Source organism: Aulonocara sp. 'chitande type north' Nkhata Bay, linkage group LG5 (assembly GCF_057382095.1).
Source record: "Aulonocara sp. 'chitande type north' Nkhata Bay isolate Kocher_YH1m ecotype deep benthic linkage group LG5, A_spYH_male_GT1.1, whole genome shotgun sequence".
Lineage (NCBI taxonomy): Eukaryota > Metazoa > Chordata > Actinopteri > Cichliformes > Cichlidae > Aulonocara > Aulonocara sp. 'chitande type north' Nkhata Bay.
The window spans coordinates 30812644-30834081 of NC_141348.1; the positions used below are offsets into that span (position 1 = coordinate 30812644).

The 21438-nt window shown below is 38.4% G+C and overlaps 1 protein-coding gene across 3 annotated transcripts in view; it reads left to right on the forward strand.

The window, feature by feature from the left end:
- The window catches only part of mtss1 (MTSS I-BAR domain containing 1), an 80165-nt gene that overhangs the window by 25285 nt on the left and 33442 nt on the right, over window positions 1–21438 (forward strand). For all 3 annotated transcript variants that reach the window (XM_086293006.1, XM_086293007.1, XM_086293008.1), the window contains exon 3: window positions 6508–6581. In XM_086293006.1, coding sequence (XP_086149132.1) covers window positions 6508–6581 — 74 coding nt within the window. The remainder of the gene's footprint in view (window positions 1–6507; window positions 6582–21438) is intronic.

A 21438-nucleotide genomic window follows, 5' to 3' on the forward strand; every position in this document is an offset into this window, starting at 1 on the left:
TACCCTTCAAGGACCTGCAGTTCAAAAAAGTGCCCCTCCGACAGCCAAACCCATCTGTTCTCTGATTGGATTGTTTAATTTGTGATTGACATGACATTGACCAATCAGCTTAAAGGAAGAAAAATAGGGTCAAAATTCGTACTTGTAACTTGCAGGGGTTTTTTTGGGCTAAGTCCACACACAAATCTTTTTTACGCACGCACAAATTTTTTTTACACATACAAATCTTTTTTATGCACACACAAATTTTTTTTACACATACAAATCTTTTTTATGCACACACAAATTTTTTTTACACATACAAATCTTTTTTACAAGTACAAAACCGATTTACAAGTACAAAATATTTATGACCACATTTTGAGCCCATAGATGAGGTCTCCTAACTGTATCACAAATTTTTGGTCATAACCTATTGTATAAAACCAGATATTGCCGTTTCACGCAACGATACTGTTTTCAACCACTCATCAAATCATCAAAGACAAGCTGTTGAACATGTCATAAGTGTGTCACAGTGACATGTTAGTTTTAACAGTTTTGCATGTTTCTCCTCTATTTATTCTCTCACTACCGAGTGTTATATTTTTGTTGTTTAACTCATTCACTGCCATTGACGTCTCTAGCCGTCAGTTGCAGTGAATGAGTCAATGGGTTTAACTCATTCACTGCCAATGGCTGGCAGTGAATGAGTTAATAGTGACTTGCAAACTGTTTTTGGTGTTGGTAAGTAGGGCTGGGCGATATGGCCTAAAATCCATATCGCGGTATAATTTGAAGCATTTGCAATATATTTTTTCTTCCGTATTTTCTGCACCATAAAGGTGGAATTAAAATCCTTTAATTTTCTCGAAAATCGAAAGTGCGCCTTATAATCCGGTGTGCCTTATGTATGAATTCTGGTTGTGCTTACTGACCTTGAACCGATTTTATGTGTGACACGGCCCTCAAAAATCTATCAAAAATGTTTTAGTACCACTTTGGTGAACTACGAAGCCACACCACTTGATGGATTGCCGGAGCATTACGGCTTCCGTAGTCAGGAGCCTCAGTATATAATATATAATGATGTGCTACGTGATTGCTAGTGACACAGCTATGTTAGCATAACATAAACAGTGAAGCTAGAGGATGAACGCTAACTTCTTTCCACTCGATAAAAGTTAATGTGAGGGTCAAATGCAATCGCATGGCAGGATGCTGTAAACGAACCAAACTTCAGTCAGGACAACAACTGAGATAATCCATCCACAATACGAGGTTAGTTATTAATATACTGCAACAACATGGGAATAGAGCAGCTGCGAGAGAATTCAACATTCAAGCGCAGTTTTTGGCTTTCTTCAAATTCCAAAACGTGCTTCCTCTCTTCACTATTACTGTCGCCCAGCATAATTTGCAGATGATACTGCTTGCAGCTGCTGCGATGCTTTCGACCAAAGCAGGCGCAGCTTGATGACACTATCAACATGCACTTTCGCGGTAGAGCGGTATAGTCAAAATCTCTACCGTTGGCCAAATTCATATCGTTTCTACCGTATACAGTTTCTACTGCCCACCCCTATTAGTAAGGGAAATTATTTATCTTAAAAGGGAAAAAATTGCTAAATGAACCAGAATTTTTTTTTAATAACTTCATAGTTTAAATATATGAAGGTCATGACCATCCCTATTTAAAATAGGAATGTGACTGTTTGATATCTTTTATCAGTCAGAAAATCTTGTTGATCATCCTGCAACTCAGCAGAACATTGTCAGTTTCCCTGAACTATAATTGGATGGCATGTTGCCAAATACTTAGTCATGTTTTTTCAGTTCGTTTTTCCATAGAAAATATTTGCCCACGATGACAAATCAACCGCATCCTGTCTTGTGTCGTTGTGACATCAGTTTTAGGTCGCAGATGAAACACTAAGAGATTTGGGCTTTTAGAGATTAAGAGACTAAGAGATTTTTAGAGTGTAAGGTAGGGCTGCACGATTTTGCATAAAATGAGAATCACGATTTTTTTGGCTTAGAATTGAGATCACGATTCTCTCACGATTTTCTTTTCCAGTATAAATATTTATTGCACTTATTAACTGCTCATCAACTTCGTAACAGTTGAGACTGAACATAAAATAAACATAAAAACAACAAATGTCTCACGTTTTGTTGTTGCCGCAAAATGTTGTACTGAAATTCCGTCTCCACCGTTGCTCGACACTGCGTGTTTAGAGCAGGTAGTGCAACAATAGAAAAATAGTTGCGGGACAGCACTGTGTAGCGTTTGTCTAGGGTGTTGATCATTTTCCTAAATCCCTCGTTTTGCACAGTGTTGATGGGAGCCATATCTTTGGTCAGGTGATAAGTGATAGCCTCCGTAATTTCCACACATTAAAGGCCAGTCCGTGAAAATATTGTCGGCCATAAACCGGTCCGTGGCGCAAAAAATGTTGGAGACCGATGTTTTAACCGATGCATGAAACTATACATTTTTAGACATAAGTTGTAACGGCCGCCGTTTTCTTTGAGTATTTATTACACGGCGTGCTGCGGAGAAAAGCCTGTTCTAACGTTTGAGTCTAAGGTTTATTTTTAGCACCCGGCGGCTCTTTTTTTTTTTTTTTTTTACTTCTCATCCGTAAATAATCTGCTCTTTCATGTGATTCAGTTTATTTTGAAAAGTCTCAAAAGGATCTTGAGCTTTATTGTGAAAGGTTTATGTGGAACATAAACAAGCAGACACACGATGCTGTTACCGTTGTTGTTGCTAACCACAACGCATAAAAACAGGCGCTTGTCCGTCTGTAGTGTGGTTATATTAAATATAAGAGAAAGAGAGAACTTTAAGAAATTAATATAGCCACTACAGTGACCATCAAAACCATGATCAAAAGGGTGAAAAAATATTGCCGTAAACAGTTTATTTTGCGACACCACGAAACAAACGATAGCGTAAAATGAAACTATAGACGTTTTTATATCGTCATCCGATATATATCGTTATATCAAACAGCCCTACTGGTCATTGTTGTATTCTGTCGTTTTACATGAAAGCTGCACATGTTCTGACCCAGGCTAATTCTGTCCAGTAGCTGGCTTGGTTTAATGACAGTATAATTGCTGAATTTCCCAGTAGGCCAGTTTACTTTGATAAGCATCGCTCTGCTTGTTGTAGCCAGTCACAGTCCATTAGCCCTGCCAGTCAGCCAGCTATGCACACACAAAGCTACAGATACAGGCATAAATAAAGGGCATCCACTTTGCTCTAATGTTTAATGCTACTTAAAAGATCAGCTGTGGATAATTTGCACACACAAAGCTTTATTTCACACATTAACTTCACAGTTATATTTATTCATACAGCCACCAATAAAGATTGTTTGTTTGTTTGTTTGTTTATTAATTCACTTTTTCTCGATACCTTCTAGCCTCATTAACACTAAAACTTCACCAGGTAGTATTTCATAGCTTGAATTATGAAAACACAAAATACAGGCATGTCATGATTTGCAAGAGGTCCAAAGGCCTCAAAATGGAACATTGTCTGATGCAGTTGAGCTGGTAAAATGCTGTAATCGTAGTCAAAAGGAGGAAGTTTTGACAACAAATAGCTTGAGGCATGCAGAAGAGTTGGACTCTTCTGCATACTGGGCACACATTTAGGATATATGTGTAAATATAAATATTCACTGGAATTCGCATAAACGTATTTCCTTGTAGTACAGAATTGACAAAATAAAGTTTAACTTTCAGGCTGATCATCGAGGGTGATGAAACAGTTAACTCCATTTTTCCTGTCTCTTTTCATGCATGAACTGTTAAGCTTGACTAGCAGAGAAATTTTGCTGATAACAGACATGATGACATAACACTTCTTTAAAAATGAAAGATTCAAATGAGTTTACAGTTATAATAAATATAACAAGTCCGTTTCACTTGACATCTTTTATCAGTGATGGCTCATTGCTGCACCATTTTTAATAGCAAAAAATATGTTTCTGCAGTTGGGCTAATTAGAGATTTCAGCTAAAAAAAACAAACAAACAAAACAGTCAGACTCTGGTCTGTAGATCTGTAGTTTAACTTTAAAGCAGCAGTTACAAGCTGAAAAGACAAGCTGAAGCCTCTCTTAGGCTCCAGTGGGGTTTTCAGTCTTGCTAAAGTATTTGGGACTCTGTGTTTTTCTGCAGCACCACCAGAGTGTTCATTCAGTGAGGGATTTAGATGGAGAAGATCAAATACATATTTGCACATACAGAGCTTCAAGAGTGTGTTTAATTATATTATATGTTTCTTGTAGTCTGACTGTGTGTCTATGTGCTACAACACATTATTGTCAATGCTGGGACTGTTATTAGGTGTTTTTGGAAAGTTATTAAATTAAATTATTGTTAGTTACTTCTGTTCAGTTATTATATATAATTATGGACAGTTTGCACCAATTAACATGTTCTCTGGTTAATGCACCAGATTTATTCCTACCTTTATAAGTCTACTGCTGGTGCATTGATAGGACAACATGCAAAATCATATGGGCACAGCAAATTGGTAAATACGATTTAAACAGTGTGGTATAATAAAATATATTTAAAGGCACTTGAGCACAGACAGTTAAGAAAACACGACTCCAGTTCATGCTGTCTTTTTTCAAGATGGTATAAAGTTGGTATGAAGATGGAATTCATTAAGTGGATCTAAGCATCATCAACTAAAATTAAACCAATCTCTGCTACACTTGATGTAACCTAACTCTGACCATGAAACCACAGCCACTGTGCACCAGTCCAATACACTGTTGTTTACTTTAAATCCATCACAGTACAGCAAACTAACCTGTATCCTGCACTAACCTGCAGAGTGTTTAATGCAATCTTTAAATAACAAAATTAGTCTGTCTCAGTTTGTATAGGAAAAAACATAATGTCACAGATACAAACCCAATATCTGATTTAAAAACATGAGGACTTAGATGTGAGCTTTATATTTCCAGCTTATCAAATAACCACTGAGCAGTGCTTGTATAGCATTTACTATTGTTGTTGTTGTTGCTGTTATTATTATCATCATTATTATTATTATTATTATTGTAATTGGTTCATTAATTTGTTGAGTCATTTGACTATTTATTTTTTAATGTTTACACTTTTATTCTTCCATATTTTCTAAAAAGTTGTTGTAAATTGGATTGTTGTCTTCAGCCTATCCTGTTTGTGAACTGCATTGTTAAGTGTGTGTGTGTGTGTGTGTGTGTGTGTGTGTGTGTGTGTGTGTGTGTGTGTGTGTGTGTGTGTGTGTGTGTGTGAGAGAGAGAGAGAGAGAGAACTCTTTAGTCTTAATATGAAAGAGAATTTCCACTGAGGTCAGATGCACAAACTAGAGACAGGAGTGTCATATGATCTTCTTAGTTTGGCTTTCAGAGATAATGACTGTGCGTGCGTGTGTGTGCATACATGCACTTGCGCAGCTATAGAAGCATAGACCTGACTGGTAATTGACACACATACACAGACAAAAGATCCATTGATGTAGCTGATGTGCGCCTCTCAAGGTCTCCAGTTGCACTCCTAACACTGGCCTTTGCAGGTGATTGGACTCATTTATCTTCACCAGACTGACTTTCATAATAAAAGGGGGGGGGGGGGGTTGGTTTTTTTTTCCTCGAGTAGTGCAGAGGCTTGTTCGGGATGCATCTTCTGATTTTGTGTCTGTGTGTGTGTGTGTGTGTGTGTGTGTGTGTGTGTGTGTGTGTGTGTCTTTCAGATTTAGAAAAAGTTCTTATGGTGGCACTTATGTGTCTGATTACCTGACCTATTTATTCCCACTGTTGCAGATTTTAACAGTTTGTCCAAACCCCAAAGGTACATACTGTATGCTGTAGTCACTTTGTTTATGATTCTGTATCAAATAAGCCATGCCTGATACCAGTGTGCACCCTCTGAAATGGGAACTTCTGATAAACACTGCTCAAGTGTGAACTCATTTAAGATTTTGTCCTTCTCGTCACATCTAATTTGTTTGCGTTGGCGGCTTCGTGGTCCTCAGTGAGTCTGAGCGTGACCACAGTTCCAGCCTCATGCAAATGTTCATCAGAGAGTGAGAGACTTTTTTCGTTTTAAACGTTACCATCCAACGGAAGTGTGGACGCAATGCCCATTAAATTGTGAGCCTGTGTCTCTTTGAAACTTGATTGAGACCCGAAGCACAAATAAGCTCTGCAAGACACCTCATCAGTGCGATAGAGCGTATTTACTAAAGCTAGTAAAAATCTAAAAAGGAGGTTTTTGTGTGGTATTTAACTTAATCCATCTAAAGAGTTGTTGGTTCTTTACAATGTCATGCTTGTGCTTTCAACCAGTTGATCGTCTACCTACGCATGTTGCCATGACACTGTGTGTTGGGCTTTTCTTGGAGGAGTTAATGCAGTGGCGTCTTTTGCTTTCTAAACCTGAACAAATGATAGCATGATGGAATGATATTATGTGTACATTAAGCACGACAGGTAACACGTGTTGTTTGTTTCAGAACGACCATCGTGGTGACCGGAGCCTTCCTGGATGCTTTTCAGAAGGTGGCAGACATGGCGACCGGAACCAGAGGTAACCACGCGCGCGCGCGCACACACACACACACACACACACACACACACACACACACACACACACACACACACACACACACACACAGTTGACACGTTACTGTCTGTGGCCCAGTTGTTATCATCTTGCTCTGTGTTTTTATGTGACTCACAGCAAATCAAGATAAATGTTTTCTCTCTTTCTTTCTCCTCACAATGTGATCTTTCACTGTTTCTCTTTTTATTATAAATAGTAACATCATGAGGGAGCTAATTAGCGCTGTTAACTCTCCGTGGACAGTATGTGGGTGGGATAGAATATCAAGTAAAAACCATTAACCATTGTGCTACTAAAGGATGGTATGTGGCAGGACAAGCCCCTAGCTAATTGTCAGTACATTGCTCGTTCTATCTGCCTTTCTTTGATGGCCCAGTGATTGAGTGGCAACCTGTCCAGGGTATACCTCCTCACCATAAGTCGGGCTAAGTGACAACATGGCTAATTTTGTGTGTTAAAGAACCTTCGATTGCGTTCTATCAGGCAAATGCCATAAAGTGCTCTAGTTCACCAGAAAAAGCTTTTTACATATCAGGTTATGCTGTTGATGTTAATAAATAATGAACAGTTAATTAAACATTTTTAAGGGCTGTGATTAGTCTGCTGGACATACTCAACAAAAACTTGAACAAAAAGCAGTCACTAATTCAAATCCTACTGTAGCCTGTGGGTGCTTTTCGGTTTGCATGTCCTCAGGTAACATCTCAGGTCATCTGAGAAGTCTAATAGTTTTGTTGAAAATGTATAGAAGAAATGCAAATTTGTCTGTAACTAAGGCTGTAAAAGGCTCTGTGTCATGGTTAAGACCATGACACATTTTAATGTGGGATTCTCTGTTTAGTCTCAGCCAAGATTTTGAAATGATTTCTTGTAGTTCTGGTTATTATTGGAAATATTGAATCAGGGAGTGCTAAAGAAAATGTGTGTGTGTGTGTGTATAAGTGAGAGGGTTGACAGTGAATTGATTAACAGCCTTTAGGATACAATCTGTAGACAAAATTTGTAAACCGCCTCATCACATGTTTCCTTCATAGGTCACAGATAAACTGTAGTTCCTGCTACTTGAATCCAAGTAGCAAAAAAAAAATAAAAAATGAACGAACATTTTTGCGTTCTGAATCGATCAAAATCTCCAACATATAAGGTTTACGGTTTTTCATATACTCACCCAGCTGGCATAGGCTCCAGACCTCAGCAACTCTGAATCCATTAAGATTGGATTAATGGTTGGAATTTCCCAAATGTTGTTTTTTGCTTTTCTTTGGTTCAGAGAATGGGAAATTGAATAACTTTTTAAAACATCACACAATTTTCTTGGCTAGTTCTGATCTTCGCTATACGAAAGTCCTATTATTTATTTATTTATTTTTAGTTTATTTAAACTGATTTTCTTTGTAAGAACTGTCATTGCCACCATAACCAATCAATGACGTTTGTCTGTTGGAAATTCCAAAATCTGTTCAAAAAAGAATGAGTCAGAATAAATAAACTTTTGTGTTTTCTCTAAATTGGCAGCAGATTACAGGACCTTTTGTCAGTCTAAATTAAAAAAAATAAAATAAAGTGTGATAGGCTACTAGAAGGAATTACTTGTACAAATTAATTCCATATAAACATTATTCAAATATGCTTACCAATAGTGTTGTAACTAGTGTTCCACCTCCCACATGCTTGTTGGTGGGAGGGTTATGTTGCTGTGTTTAGTATTGGTGTGCAATACTGCAGATTTTGGTATCGATCCAATACCCAAAAAAAATACAGAGCCAGTATTGCCAATACCAATACTTTTAACTTATAAAGGCAGCATATGTAGGGGAGGGCAGTGTGTAATGATTTATAGGGTGAATCATAATCGACCACTAAATCACTACGATTTACAATTTCCGCATTAATAAGTTAACACAACAAAACACAACTTTCAGCTTCTGTATTTTGAAGTTGGGGTTCTTTGAGACCTGGAATGTAAATGTGCCTGTTTATAAAGCACTTTGGGTCATCTTCTGTTCCTTAAATGTGCTAATGGATTTAAATAAAATATACAGTCAACTCAAAACGTTCAGATCTTTTTTTGGTGCATGTTTAAGGTATATTTTTTCATTTCCTAAAAAATAATTTATTTAACACAATTCAGTGGGCTACATGCTGTACTTAGAGGAAAAAAGTAAAGTATCGATCCTGTCATGATGGTATGGATCCAGTACCAATACCAGCGTTACTATCATGTCTGACTTGTAGATGTTGGAGAACGGTCACTTAAACAGAAATTACAGCATCATGAATTACAGAAGATAAACTTGCATACAGATTAGTAGAGTGGTGAAAATGTGGAAGGTTTTAGATACATTCCTCTTGACTTGCATATTCAGTTTTTCCAGTAGTGTCACACTACAGTCATTCAGTGGTAGACCCTAACATGCCAAGAGAAACTGCAGTGTGCCAAGAAGTCGGGGCTTGATTGCAAGCTAGTAAACATGGATGCTGTAGGTTTTCATTTTTTTTCTTTTTGTAAGACCTTTGCAGGTGGCTTATGGCCTAGAAAATAGTGCAATTCATTGATCCCCCAGTGAGCAATGTTGAAGCATAATTTTAGTTTACAAGAAGACTTCATACAGCCTGCCAACTCATTCAAGTTTGTTTAAGAAGGCACAAAATGTTTCAGTTCAGGTTGAGAGAATTGTTAATCAGAACCTGTTTGGTACAACATCAGAAGTCTGTTCTGCCTTGTATAATCTGTATCTTGGTATTTCTGAACTTGCAACAATTATATGAATGACATAATCGGAGGGTATTCATAGTTATTTTATATATTTATATATTTTATATTCATTTTCACTACAAAGCTTGTGTTTTGTTTATTATTTCAGACTAAAGAATTTAGAGTTTCTAACTGTTAGTGATGCCGCAGTGTTTGTTTGAGTCTGGAAACTGAAGAGGTGTCTGGACTCGGAAACTGCTAATGATGTATGATGTAAGAAGCAGATGGTCACCTGCTCACCAACTTAGCCGGCACCCGAAATCACGTGCTGTTTAATGCAGCCCTAGAAGAAGGACATTACTCAGCAAAATCTATCTAGAAGAAATAGATTTTGTAAAAAGTTTTAAAATGTGAATCTGTAGAAATGTTTTTACTGTTTATAGCTATAATAGTTGTCTCTGGATCTGTAAGGGTCTATCACCCAGTCTGCATTTGGTGCCACATGACTGAGGGTTGGGTTGCCTTAGGGCTGTGTGATATAACGAAATATACTAGATGCCAAAATTAAAACATCTATCGTTTCATGTTACGTGCTATCGTTTGTTTAGTGGCGTCGCAAAATACACTGTTTACGGCAATATTTTCTTTCATTGTTTGGTCACCATACAGAGAATAACAGCATGGCCAGTGAAGATGAGGCAGAACCAGGTAGCTCCAAACAGAAGGACCAGTCAAAAGAAATCGAGGACCTTATTCCTAAGCAAGGGGCTACCTCTGTAGCATTGACATGGTTTGGTTATGAAAAGTCTGACATGGACCAGAAAACTACTATGCAAATTATGCCGCAAACCGGTCAACACCACAGACTCAAACATGACAAACCTCTTCTACCACCCACGTGAGAATCGCGTGAAAGTGTATAAAGAGAGTTTATGGATGAGAAGCAAATAAGAGTGGTCAGGTGCTCAAAATAAACCTTAGACTCAAATGTTAGAACAGGCTTTTCCCCCGCAGCACGCCATGTAATAAATACTCACAAAGAAAATGACAGCTATTGCAACTTCTAAATATATACTTTCATGCATCGGTCAAAACACTCGACTCCAGATAAACGACGCCCAGATGAAAACACTTCACGCAAGTCGAGTTGCCCGAGTTTCACAGAATTTACAGAAAATGCACTATTGTATGAAATATATCGTTATCGGGATGAAAAATGTCTTATATTGGGATATGAGATTTTGGTCATATCGCACAGCCCTAGGTTGCCTTGTTTGCAGTCAATCAGCCTCTGTTTGGCTGCTGTGGAGATCTCCAAAGAATGTCTTTTCCTGTTGTTTCCCAATCTATATGTTGTCAGGAGGGAAGGCAGGGACCAGCTGTTGCCCTTTTAAGATGGACTTTACATCCAATACTTTGTGCCAGACTCCTGTGTATCCCTCATCAAATCATCCACCTGTTTTTTTTTTTGCTATTTTATGTTTGTTTTTCAATTAAAATGGGCTATATTTATATTTAAATTTCTTCTAAAATGTCTTATAATTCCTAAATATAAAATAATTCGGAGCTCACCTCAAGGGCTTTAGGAATGTCATCATAAGTGTAATTAAAACAAATGGTATTTAATTCACTTGCACTTTGTTCATCAAGAAAATGGACATACTAAACATCCAAGTCAGACCCCCTGTTTTAACTATATTGACCACGCACCCTTTCATGCTTTTGTGCATGGTCACACCTCCCAAAGGAAAGTGTTAATTTAATGAGTAGTCATGCTAAATAAATGAAATTATAATTACTATCCAAATTATAAAAATTAATTATATTTTGTGCCGTAATCAAACCTTGGTTCTTGTTTGGCACAGCGGTGGATGTAGGAAGGTTACCATCTGTTGGCACTTAGTTCAATGTGAAGCTGATATAGCCTTCACACACTGCGCGTTGATGAGACGCATTCCTCTGTTGTGCATGCGCGCGCATCTGCATAGTGTTTTGACAGCTGCCTCATCCCCCTCATTCTCTGCAGTCTCAACTCAGCTGTCCAGTGTGTGAGAGAAAAGGCAGACAAAAGAAAAAGGAACAGCTGACTTTAAGCAGGGCCAATGCATTTAACACACACTCCTACACATGTTCACTTTTAACACTGGCAAGTCCTGGCATCTTGTAAATTCCGTAATTGTTTTCTCCTTTTCAGCCCCTTGAATTGCCTGCAGGGGACTACATGTATGTCAGAACTGGTTTGGCGGGTCTATGTGTAGGCACTTTGTTTGCTTTTCATGGTAATACTCATGATGTCATAGTTTTGTGGTATGGGAAACGGAGAAGTTGTGCATTTGAATTTTTTTTTTCTACCAGGACAGACAGACAGACAGACATGAGTGACAGGTATCAGTTGGTGTCTTGGTCAAAGGTGGCATTGTTCAGCATTGCTGAACACCCCATGTTGCTGTTTCTCAATGTGGAAACGTGTCAGGACAACTTTCAGTGACAGCTGACTTTAATTGTTCGTTATCCACTTTCATGCTTCATAGACGCTGACAGCATCCTTGTGTTGTAAGATAAGAGAGATAAGATAAGATAGAACTTTATTAATCCCTCGGGTGGGTTCCTCTGGGAAATTCGACTTCCAAAAAAGCACAGCAACGACCAAAGTTACAGTTACAGAACTGTTATATATATATATATATATATATATATATATATATATACATACATACATACATACACACACACACACACACACACACACACACACACACACACACACACACACACACACACACACACACACACATATATATAAATACAGAGACAAATATAAATAAAATATACAAAGGGGATAAATAGGAATAAAAAATAAAAATACAAGTGAATTGCACATTTCAAGTATTGAGTCTATTGCACTGTTGACTATTTACAAAAAGTATTGCACAAGGTATTGTACAGTGAGGTGCAGAGGCACTACAGCTTAGTTGTTCCCCCCTCCTTTGTCCTCCTGTTTCCCCTCCCTCTCCCCTCCAGAGAGGAGTTAAACAGTCTGATGGCGTGTGGGACAAAGGAGTTTTTAAGTCTGTTAGTTCTTGTCTTGGGGAGAAGCAACCTGTCACTGAACAGACTCTTCTGGTTGTTTATGGCCGTGTGCAGAGGATGCCCAGCATTGTCCATAATGTCCATCAGTTTCTTTAATGTCCTTTTCTCTGCCACTGTCACCAGAGTGTCCAGCTTCATGCCGACCACAGAGCTAGCCCTCCTGATCAGTTTCTCCAGCCTGGATGAGTCCCTCTTTGCTGTGCTGCTCCCCCAGCACACCACAGCATAGAAAAGTACTCCAGCAACCACTGACTGGTAAAACATCCTCAGGAGCTTCCTGCAGATGTTAAAAGACCTCAGCCTCCTGAGGAAGTACAGTCGGCTTTGGGCTTTTTTATACAGGTGCTCTGTGTTGCATGACCAGTCCAGTTTATTGTCCACCCACAGCCCGAGGTACTTGTACTTGTTGTGTCAATACCTGTAACATCAGTTGTTGAATACAGCCAGAAAAGGCATGCGAAATAAAACCACACAGGTAAACTGTTGTAATTGAAGATTTTATTTTTTGACTGGACAGTATAGCTTTATTTAAAGTCTGCTTCCCACATATGCAACTATCAAAAAAATATGAAACTGTCTCTCCCTCCAAACATCATAAAGTCACATTTATGCCATAGGATGCCGTTTGATTGATGGCAGCTGATTCTCATGTGTTGATTTTTTTGTCATAGGTTCCTGTTACAGGCATTGGCACACTTTAGTAAACATCCAGTTTTTAAAAAATATTCTAATAGGTGACCTCACAAATCAGCAAAGCCAGAAAATCTTTGTCCTGTGAGACATTTCATCCTCCTTTATCTGCTTTTGTTGTTGCTTACCAAACTGAGCACTTTGGCATGATTACAATTGAAACTGGCAGATTATTGCTAAATCCACAGAACTATGAGGCATCTTTTCTTACTGAGCTGCAGCTACTTCAGACCTTAAGGTGGTGTGTTAATATCTATTCATGCATTCATTTTCATACGCTCCAGTTCAGAGTTGTGGGGGCTGGAGCCTATTCCAGGTGTCACAGGGTGAACGTTTGGGAACGTCCTGGACAGGTTGCCAGTCTGTCACAGGGTTAATGTGTTAATGTAAGGCCCCATAATTCTCAACAAGAAGCTGGTTTAGAAAATAAGTCGGAGCTTTTAAAGCCACTTATGAACTCATTGCATTGAGCCATTGCTTTAAAGCAGGGGTGCTCACACTTTTTCCGCATGTGAGCTACTTATAAAATGACCAAGTCAAAATGATCTACCCACTACAAAAATCCAAAACATAAACTTATTTATAAATATATTGAGGATTCTTTATATCTACAATGTATATACATGCATAACCGCAATATCCAATATTTCACAACACAATTAACTATGTAAATTTTTTGTCATTACCTGAGTTTACTCTGATGACTTGCACTGAATTGAATCAGCCAGGGATGCATAGTCCGGACAGTAGCTGCTGACGGCCAGGTTTAAGAGAAAAAACCGAGAGCTAAAAATTGGAGTTAACTCGCTGACTAGCTTGTCAGTTTTACTACACTTCGCGCCGCTGTTTGCGCATGCGCAGCGACCTAAGCGTCAGAAAAAATCTGCTGTCATCTGACTGGCTTCCCTGTATCAATCAAGTGACGGGATGGATGATAGGCTGGCATCTATTTTTTTAATGCCATGCGATCTACCAATACTACCTTTGCGATCGACTGGTCGATCGCGATCGACGTATTGAGCACCCCTGCTTTAAAGCAATCAACACCTGATCGGTTAGAGTATCCCTAAATGGAAGAGGTGATACTGTCTAAGGCTGCTGACTGGCTAATGTCACCTCTTTTTCCGATGCGTGTGTGTGGGGGATAGGGCTGCCACGATTAGTCGACTAGTCACGATTACGTCGACTATCAAAATCGTCGACGACTGATTTAATAGTCGACGCGTCGTTTGAAGCTTTGCAAGATCCCAAAAGACGCAGGAATAAGTAGTAGGATTTAAGAGTGTAATAACGGACTGAAACAGAAGATGGCAGCACTGCATGTACAAGGATGCCAGCTGCCGTTAAACCCCGAAGAAGAAGAAGCTGTGTCCCAGAATTCATAGCGCAGCCCAGCGCAGTTTACAACAATGGCGGCAGCTAGTTAGTTTTAATATTACTCTCATTATTCTTTCTGGGTCACAAAATAAATGTTTAGGCAAGAATGTAGCTGTGTAAACCTCAAATATCTGCTCAGTTTATCAAGACACCACATATTTTCAAAAGAGCTCCGACGTTTTCGGAGACGTCTGTTACCCACTAGCTCGATAGCGAGCCCGGGGCAAGGCTCACTAGAGCCCGTGAGAACACCGGACTCCCGGCAAATCGTCTTCAAACCCACCGCCGTCTTTCGCTACTCAGGTTAAACATGATATATGAGTCACTTAGATAACTTAAAAATGTTATTGTTTGGCTTTTTTAGTATTTTATTTGTTCCTGAGTAAATCTGTTTGGCTGAGATTAAAGTTGAAAAGAGATTAAAGGTGCTCGAGAATATACTCCGGTGTCCTGTTATATTTTAGATAGCAAGGAGTTTATTAAACACCACCGAAACAATCTGCAAATTTCATTAAAATTTAATAAACTATCATCTTGTCTTTATTTTTAGTTAGCACATACCTTAAACACTTAAAGCTGTAAGCTAATGATAGTTATATAAGAGCAGATGCATGCTAGTGCAATAAGCTGTACGTTTTACGTCCAATGGATGATGATCTGACTAGTCGACTATCAAAATAATCGTTTGTGGCAGTACTAGTGGGGGATAGGATGGGTTATCCAATTAAATCACATGTGATTTAATTCTGTTATATTTCAGTAAACAATGATAAAGGCTCTCCTCTTTCTCATGGCTTTAACTGAGAACTAACTAATTCCTGCATTGATTTAAAGTCTTTGAGTGTCTTCCTCTTCTAATTTCTATGAGTAAATGAATGCCAGTATTTATTAATGTTAATTTTAAAGTGTGACAATAAGAACAGCACTAGAGTTCAATAAATCTCATCACAATCAGCTGATTTTCAAAGCAGGTTCCCCTCCTCTCTTGATTCCACATGACTGGTTTCCTCAGTAACCAAGGAACTGTTGACGTCTTTAGCATCATGGGGCTTTCAAAGCACACACACAGTTACACACACACAGAGATCACAAGACGACCTACTGAGTCCTGACTAATTCCACCAGAGGTTTCCTAAGGTCAGCTTTCTCTGCATGTTTGCTTGCTCAAGTATTGCAGAGGTAAACATGCAGTTTTCTCTATATTGACTGGTCAGCTGGTCAGTTAATCAATAACAAGTGGATCAATAGAAGGGGAAAGGTTAAATGAGCCACAGTGCATGCAGAAATTGAAAGGCCTTTGAGTCTAAACTGATCAACTATGTAAACTCATGATACATAGGGTTTTTTTCTTCTCCTGATGGCCACAATCACAGTAGGTTTGGAGGAAAAGAAAACACTGGCGGCTAGTCTTGGTGGAACAACTCAGGAGCATAAAAAAAAATGACAGGAATTAATTCACACATACACACTTACAGGCTTTTCTGAAAGGGCCACATTATGAGCAGTGAGGAGGAGAGTGAAGCTGGAAAATCTGGGTTTAGGAGAAGGACAAACAGCCCTTGCACTGTTTCTCTGGCGTCGTCATTGGAAAATGGAGGGAAATTATCAGTGACTGGAGTTTTGTTTTTCCTTTTTTTTCCACTTAAGACTGATTGTAGTCATGTAATTCTTATTTACTTACATATATCTTGTTTTGGTGAATTATATTTCAATATTTTTAGAACTCTGTGTCTATGTCTGTGGTAAAAAATCCTAAATAATAATCCTAAATTAGACAAAAATAAGATCAAAACAGTTTGATGCCAATGCTTTGAGTATTAATTTGTCTGATGTGGTTTCCTGTCAAAATTTTGGAGTGTGTCCTTTAAGTATGGCTGGGCAGTTGATCAAATATTCTTTTCAGTTATTATTTATGGCTTCTGATAGTTTAAAGAAAGTCAGTCCCAGAGACTGGTCAGTGATCCCTTGGTGATCACAGGTTACTAAGGAAAAATTGGTATTCCCCAGCCAGTTGGCGAGTAATTGCTAAAAGTGACATAAGTTGCAAATAGGTATAAAGTACTGTACCCCTCCTCCTCCTCGTGATTGTTTAGATCTCTAATAGATTGCCACAGTCGGCCACAATGCCAGTTTGTTTCCAGTTTGTGTTTTTCATGGTTTCATTATCACTCAGCAAGCAGTTGGTGAGTGTTTGCAGACGTCAGTGTGTTCCATGTAGGCTACAGGGAACCTTAGCAATCTGCTAGTGACAAAGGAGTTTTTAAAATTTTATTTATTTATTTTTATTGCAGAACCCTGTTTGTGACTGATTTCACCTAGCAACAGCAAGGAGTGTCTAGCAACTACTTGCTAACTAGTCAGGCAGTAAACATTTTTTCCTCAGCAACCTATAGTTTTCAGGGGTTGCTGATGGGCACTAAGCTTGTGTGATTGAAGCCTAAAATAAACAACCTCTATATACGATTCCTGCTTCGTCTATGGGCATGTGAAGTTTAACTACTGGTGTTTCGCCAAAAGGATGTGGAAATCGGTGTTGGAGGTCATTAAGGATCTTCTGTAAAGTGGAAGTTACAGAACCACATTTAGGGTGGTGTTTTCAAACAATAGTGGCAGTATTAACGTTATTATGTCAGCTGATGTAATACACATTCCAGCTAATGGCTTCACACAAATCTGCTGGCACACAGATGGCAGCAATATGCTGTCTGTGTGTTGGCTTTCTGTGCCAGAAAATTCAGCAAAGAACATCACAAGTTGAGCAGGATTTAATTTAAGAAAGAAATGCTCCTGGCAAAAATATTAGAAATGGACCGCAAATGGCATATATCAGGCCTCACAAAGACACAGCGTTGTATGATACCCATGGTCAAGCATGATTTACTGGTAACCAAATACGTCTGACCTTTTGGTGTATTTAAAAAAGACTTCAAATTCATAAATGCAATTTCTAAACTGCTTCAGAGCTTTAAATCTGCATTATGTCAAATTCAGAACACAACAAAATGTGAGAATCAAAAACAAACTCACTCCCACACTGATCTTGTCAGGTTACATTTTTCTCTGAAGTCATCTCCACGCCACACGGAGCTCTGTTAGACATGTCTGAACACAATCACAAGAACCGCCCACACTGTTCAATACCTGGTTGCACACTTTTGTTTCACTAGCCCTGTGGGTATTCTTGTTGATATATTGCATTTGACCTTTACACTAAAATGATCCATGAGAGCTGATTGCCTAATCCCAACCTTTTCACAGCCTTTTCACACCATGTGTGATTCATGTCTTATTAAATAAATGTTCACACCATGTGTTAGGGTTAAAGGTCTTTGATTGTTGTCTTATATGGATGCAAAATAATGGGAGGGTGTCATAACTTAATGTCTTAATGTTGGTTTAAAATGGAGCACTGTAACAAAAAATAATTTCCCCCAGGGATCAATAAAGTATTCTGATTCTGATAACTGTAATTTCTAGGAAATGATGGAAGCACTGGGTTATTTGGAAAACAAAATGAAAGCTATCTACATTGTTGCTTTAAACTTTGGAGACCTGAAACTGCCAAATGGAAATGTAAAAAGAAAACAAAATAAATAAATAAAAATGGTAAATATGGGAACGTCTGAACGATGCTGTGAGGAACGTTACCTTAAAGTGATCCATATCTAAATGACAGAATGTTACACTTTAACATCTGGCTCAAGCTGTCCTTTTTTTTTTTTTTTTTTTTTTTTAACCTCTGCTACAGTTGTACATTTAGGGCTGTCAACAATAACAAAAATATATAAATCAAATTTTATAAATTAATATTTCAAAAGAAATGAATATTCACTTGACAAATATTTAACTGTTAATAGTACCAATAAGTGCACTGTATATGCATCATGGTAGTACAGTAGTTAGCACGGTCACCTCACACCAACGCGTCTCCTGGTTTGAACCCCAGGTGAGGCATTTCTTTGGAGTTGGCATGTTTTCCCTGTAGCTATGTGGGCTCCCCACAAGTACTATGGCTTCTTCCCATTGCCCAAAGACATGCATGCTAGGCTGGTGGTTAATTGATCAAAGCTCTGTATACAAGTATGTATAGTTGAAGAGAGAATGATTAAACTCTTCTTTGGAAATACTTTGGATGTTGAACACAGGATGGCAAAAATGTAGAACTTGAACTGCACTGACTGAACAGATTGAAAAAATCTTTATCAATTAGCTCATGATAGAAGCGTCATTAACCGCAGCTGTTTTGATGGAAAGGTAATTATTTTTCTTTATGTGAATGTACTTAACTATGACCTATTTCATTCTGTGCAGGTACCGGTATGTATGACATGTTTAAAACATGTTCAAGACATTCAAACCTGTGTGAAGTTTTTGAATGATCTGGTTTATACAGCAAGGGTTATTTGAGCTTAACTTGAACCATGACACGAAACTAAATTTATCTAAAAAAGCCCAGAAAATCTTAGAACTGAGGGACCAGCCCAGACGGTGTTCATTTTCTGTCTACTGTAAGCTCATTAGCCATCGTTATGTCTTAGAATTTTAAATAGAGATTTAAAATGTATTTAAAGACTTAAAAAATATATATTTTTAGGCCTGTTGGAACATCTGCTGTAGCTGTATTAAGATAATGATGATATGACTGTAACATTTAAGATTTAATTGATACCTGAGCTGAGAACTTGAAGTGCAATAGGCAAATAAACACACCTCGCCCCACCCATGAAATGAACCTAAACTTCATACCTGAGAGTACATGTTTATGAATGTTACACATGCTGTCCACCATGTTGCTGCACATGTTGGGCTCATAATTATTTTGTTTAGTTACAGCAGAGAGGAGGTTGAAAGGAAGTAAAGGGGATAACAGAAGTCTGGAGGAGGGGGAGGGGCACTGAGGATGGATAAGAGAGAAAGAAAGAGGCTCTATAGAGGCAGATGAAATGATGGACGATTGAGTGAGTGTTAATGTGATAGTCAGTTCAGTTTTACTCTTAAATTGCTCTTTGAGTGGATGAGCAGACACACCTGATCTGCCAGTGTAATTGTCCTTTTGTTTTAAACGTGTCAGTTATGAGTCAGCTTTGCAGCCTATGTGAGCCTTCCTGCTTCCTCCCTGTGCAGGTCTCTGATTTAGATATTCAAACGACACAAAATGAGTCAGTGTGAGCTCACACAGCTCGGTCTCTTTGCTGAAAATCTGCTGTATCACTTTCATCACACTAGAGCTGAGTAAAGTGGATGTCACTAATTGTTCGATTCAGTGTCAGAGTAGGAGAGCTGAAATCACAGAACATACCCACACAGTCACAAATCATCAAAAGACCTTTGCTAGAGGCCTGAAAAACATTGAAAGCACGTCCACATTTGTTTTAAAAGAGAAAGGACAATCTTGCTCCTCAACACCATTGCAAACTCCTCTCTTTTATAGGTAGAATTAATGGTTCCATAGTAGTGTCTGTTTTGTTTTTGGATATGCAGCCGATACAGACCTGCTTGAGGCCTGCTTTATATTTAAAAAAATTGCAGTCGGGTAGTATTAGTCAGTGTAAGTAGAATGGGTGTGCCAAAAATGCCAGTTAAATGTCTTATCAAATGAAAACAAAGGACCTTGAGACAACAGCTACGTACTTTCACTTGCATCATAATTAACCTAATTTTAGCCTTGATGACTTTGTGCCATTTATATCTTTTAGACTTCTTATCAACTGTTTAGCACTTCTAATCAGCTGCTGCAAATAGCTTGGAAAGGCACTTTTCAGTTCTTCAAATGAATTTATATCCAGTTTTCACTGAGTACTCCAGGTTCCAGACATACATGTTAGGTCCGGTTTATTGATGAATCCTGTTGGTCAGAATGTAAATTGTTGTATGCCTGACTCTGGGTCATATAGTATATTGCCGACTCATCCAGGGTATACCCAGCCTCTTGTTCTTTGAGAAATAAGATAGACCCAGGGATCTTAAGTTAATCGAATAAACAGTTAAGAAAGTAGGTGGATGGAAAAGGATGATTGACCGACCAGATCAATCTAAAAAAAAAAACCAAAGCAACTTCCACATACCTCTGGTGCTTAGGATTGTAACCAGTTTAGGAATGTAACTGCCTTTGTTTTTTTGTTTTTTTTTAATTTGAATGAACTAACAGGATTGCTTTGTCAAAAGTTGTCATTTTTGTTGTACAAAAACGCAAACAAAACACAACAAAAGGAAAACGGGCTGTGGAAGTAACGGTTCTGTTTGTTTGTCTCAGACGCTAAAACATTAACAGTTTAACAGGAAGTGTTGTGTCCACAGACACACTGAGTCACACAAAGAAACCTTTATGATGAGCAGAGGACGACAGAGGACTCACTGTTGAAATGAAGAGGCATTTCTGTCCCCACTCTAGTTCTTCTGCCTCAACATTTATGTGACCTCCAAAATGTGGAACAAATCTGAATAAAGGTCCCATACACCCACCAGCCACTTTATGCCCAACTGCTCTTTATAGCAAATACCTAATCGGCTAGTCACGTGGCAGAATCTCACTGCTTTAAAGAATGTAGACATGGTCAAGACTACTGCTGGAGATAAAGTGTAGCATTGGGAAAGGTAGTTGAAACGGCATGAGTGTCTTTTTCAGAAACTGCTCATCCACAAGGAATTGAATGCGTACTCACCGTTAGGCTTCACATATCTGACATGTATATCTATCTATAGATATCTACCTATCTCTCCATAATACAGTTACAGAAAGTCTTAAGAAACAATACAGACTGTAAAAAAACTGGGCATGTATGATAGATATCAATAGGCTCAACACAGTGCAACCTGGATGAACCTTAGATATTCCTTTTAATAATACAAGCATATGCATACAGTGGGGCAAAAAAGTATTTAGTCAGCCACCGATTGTGCAAGTTCCCCCACTTAAAATGATGACAGAGGTCAGTAATTTGCACCAGAGGTACACTTCAACTGTGAGAG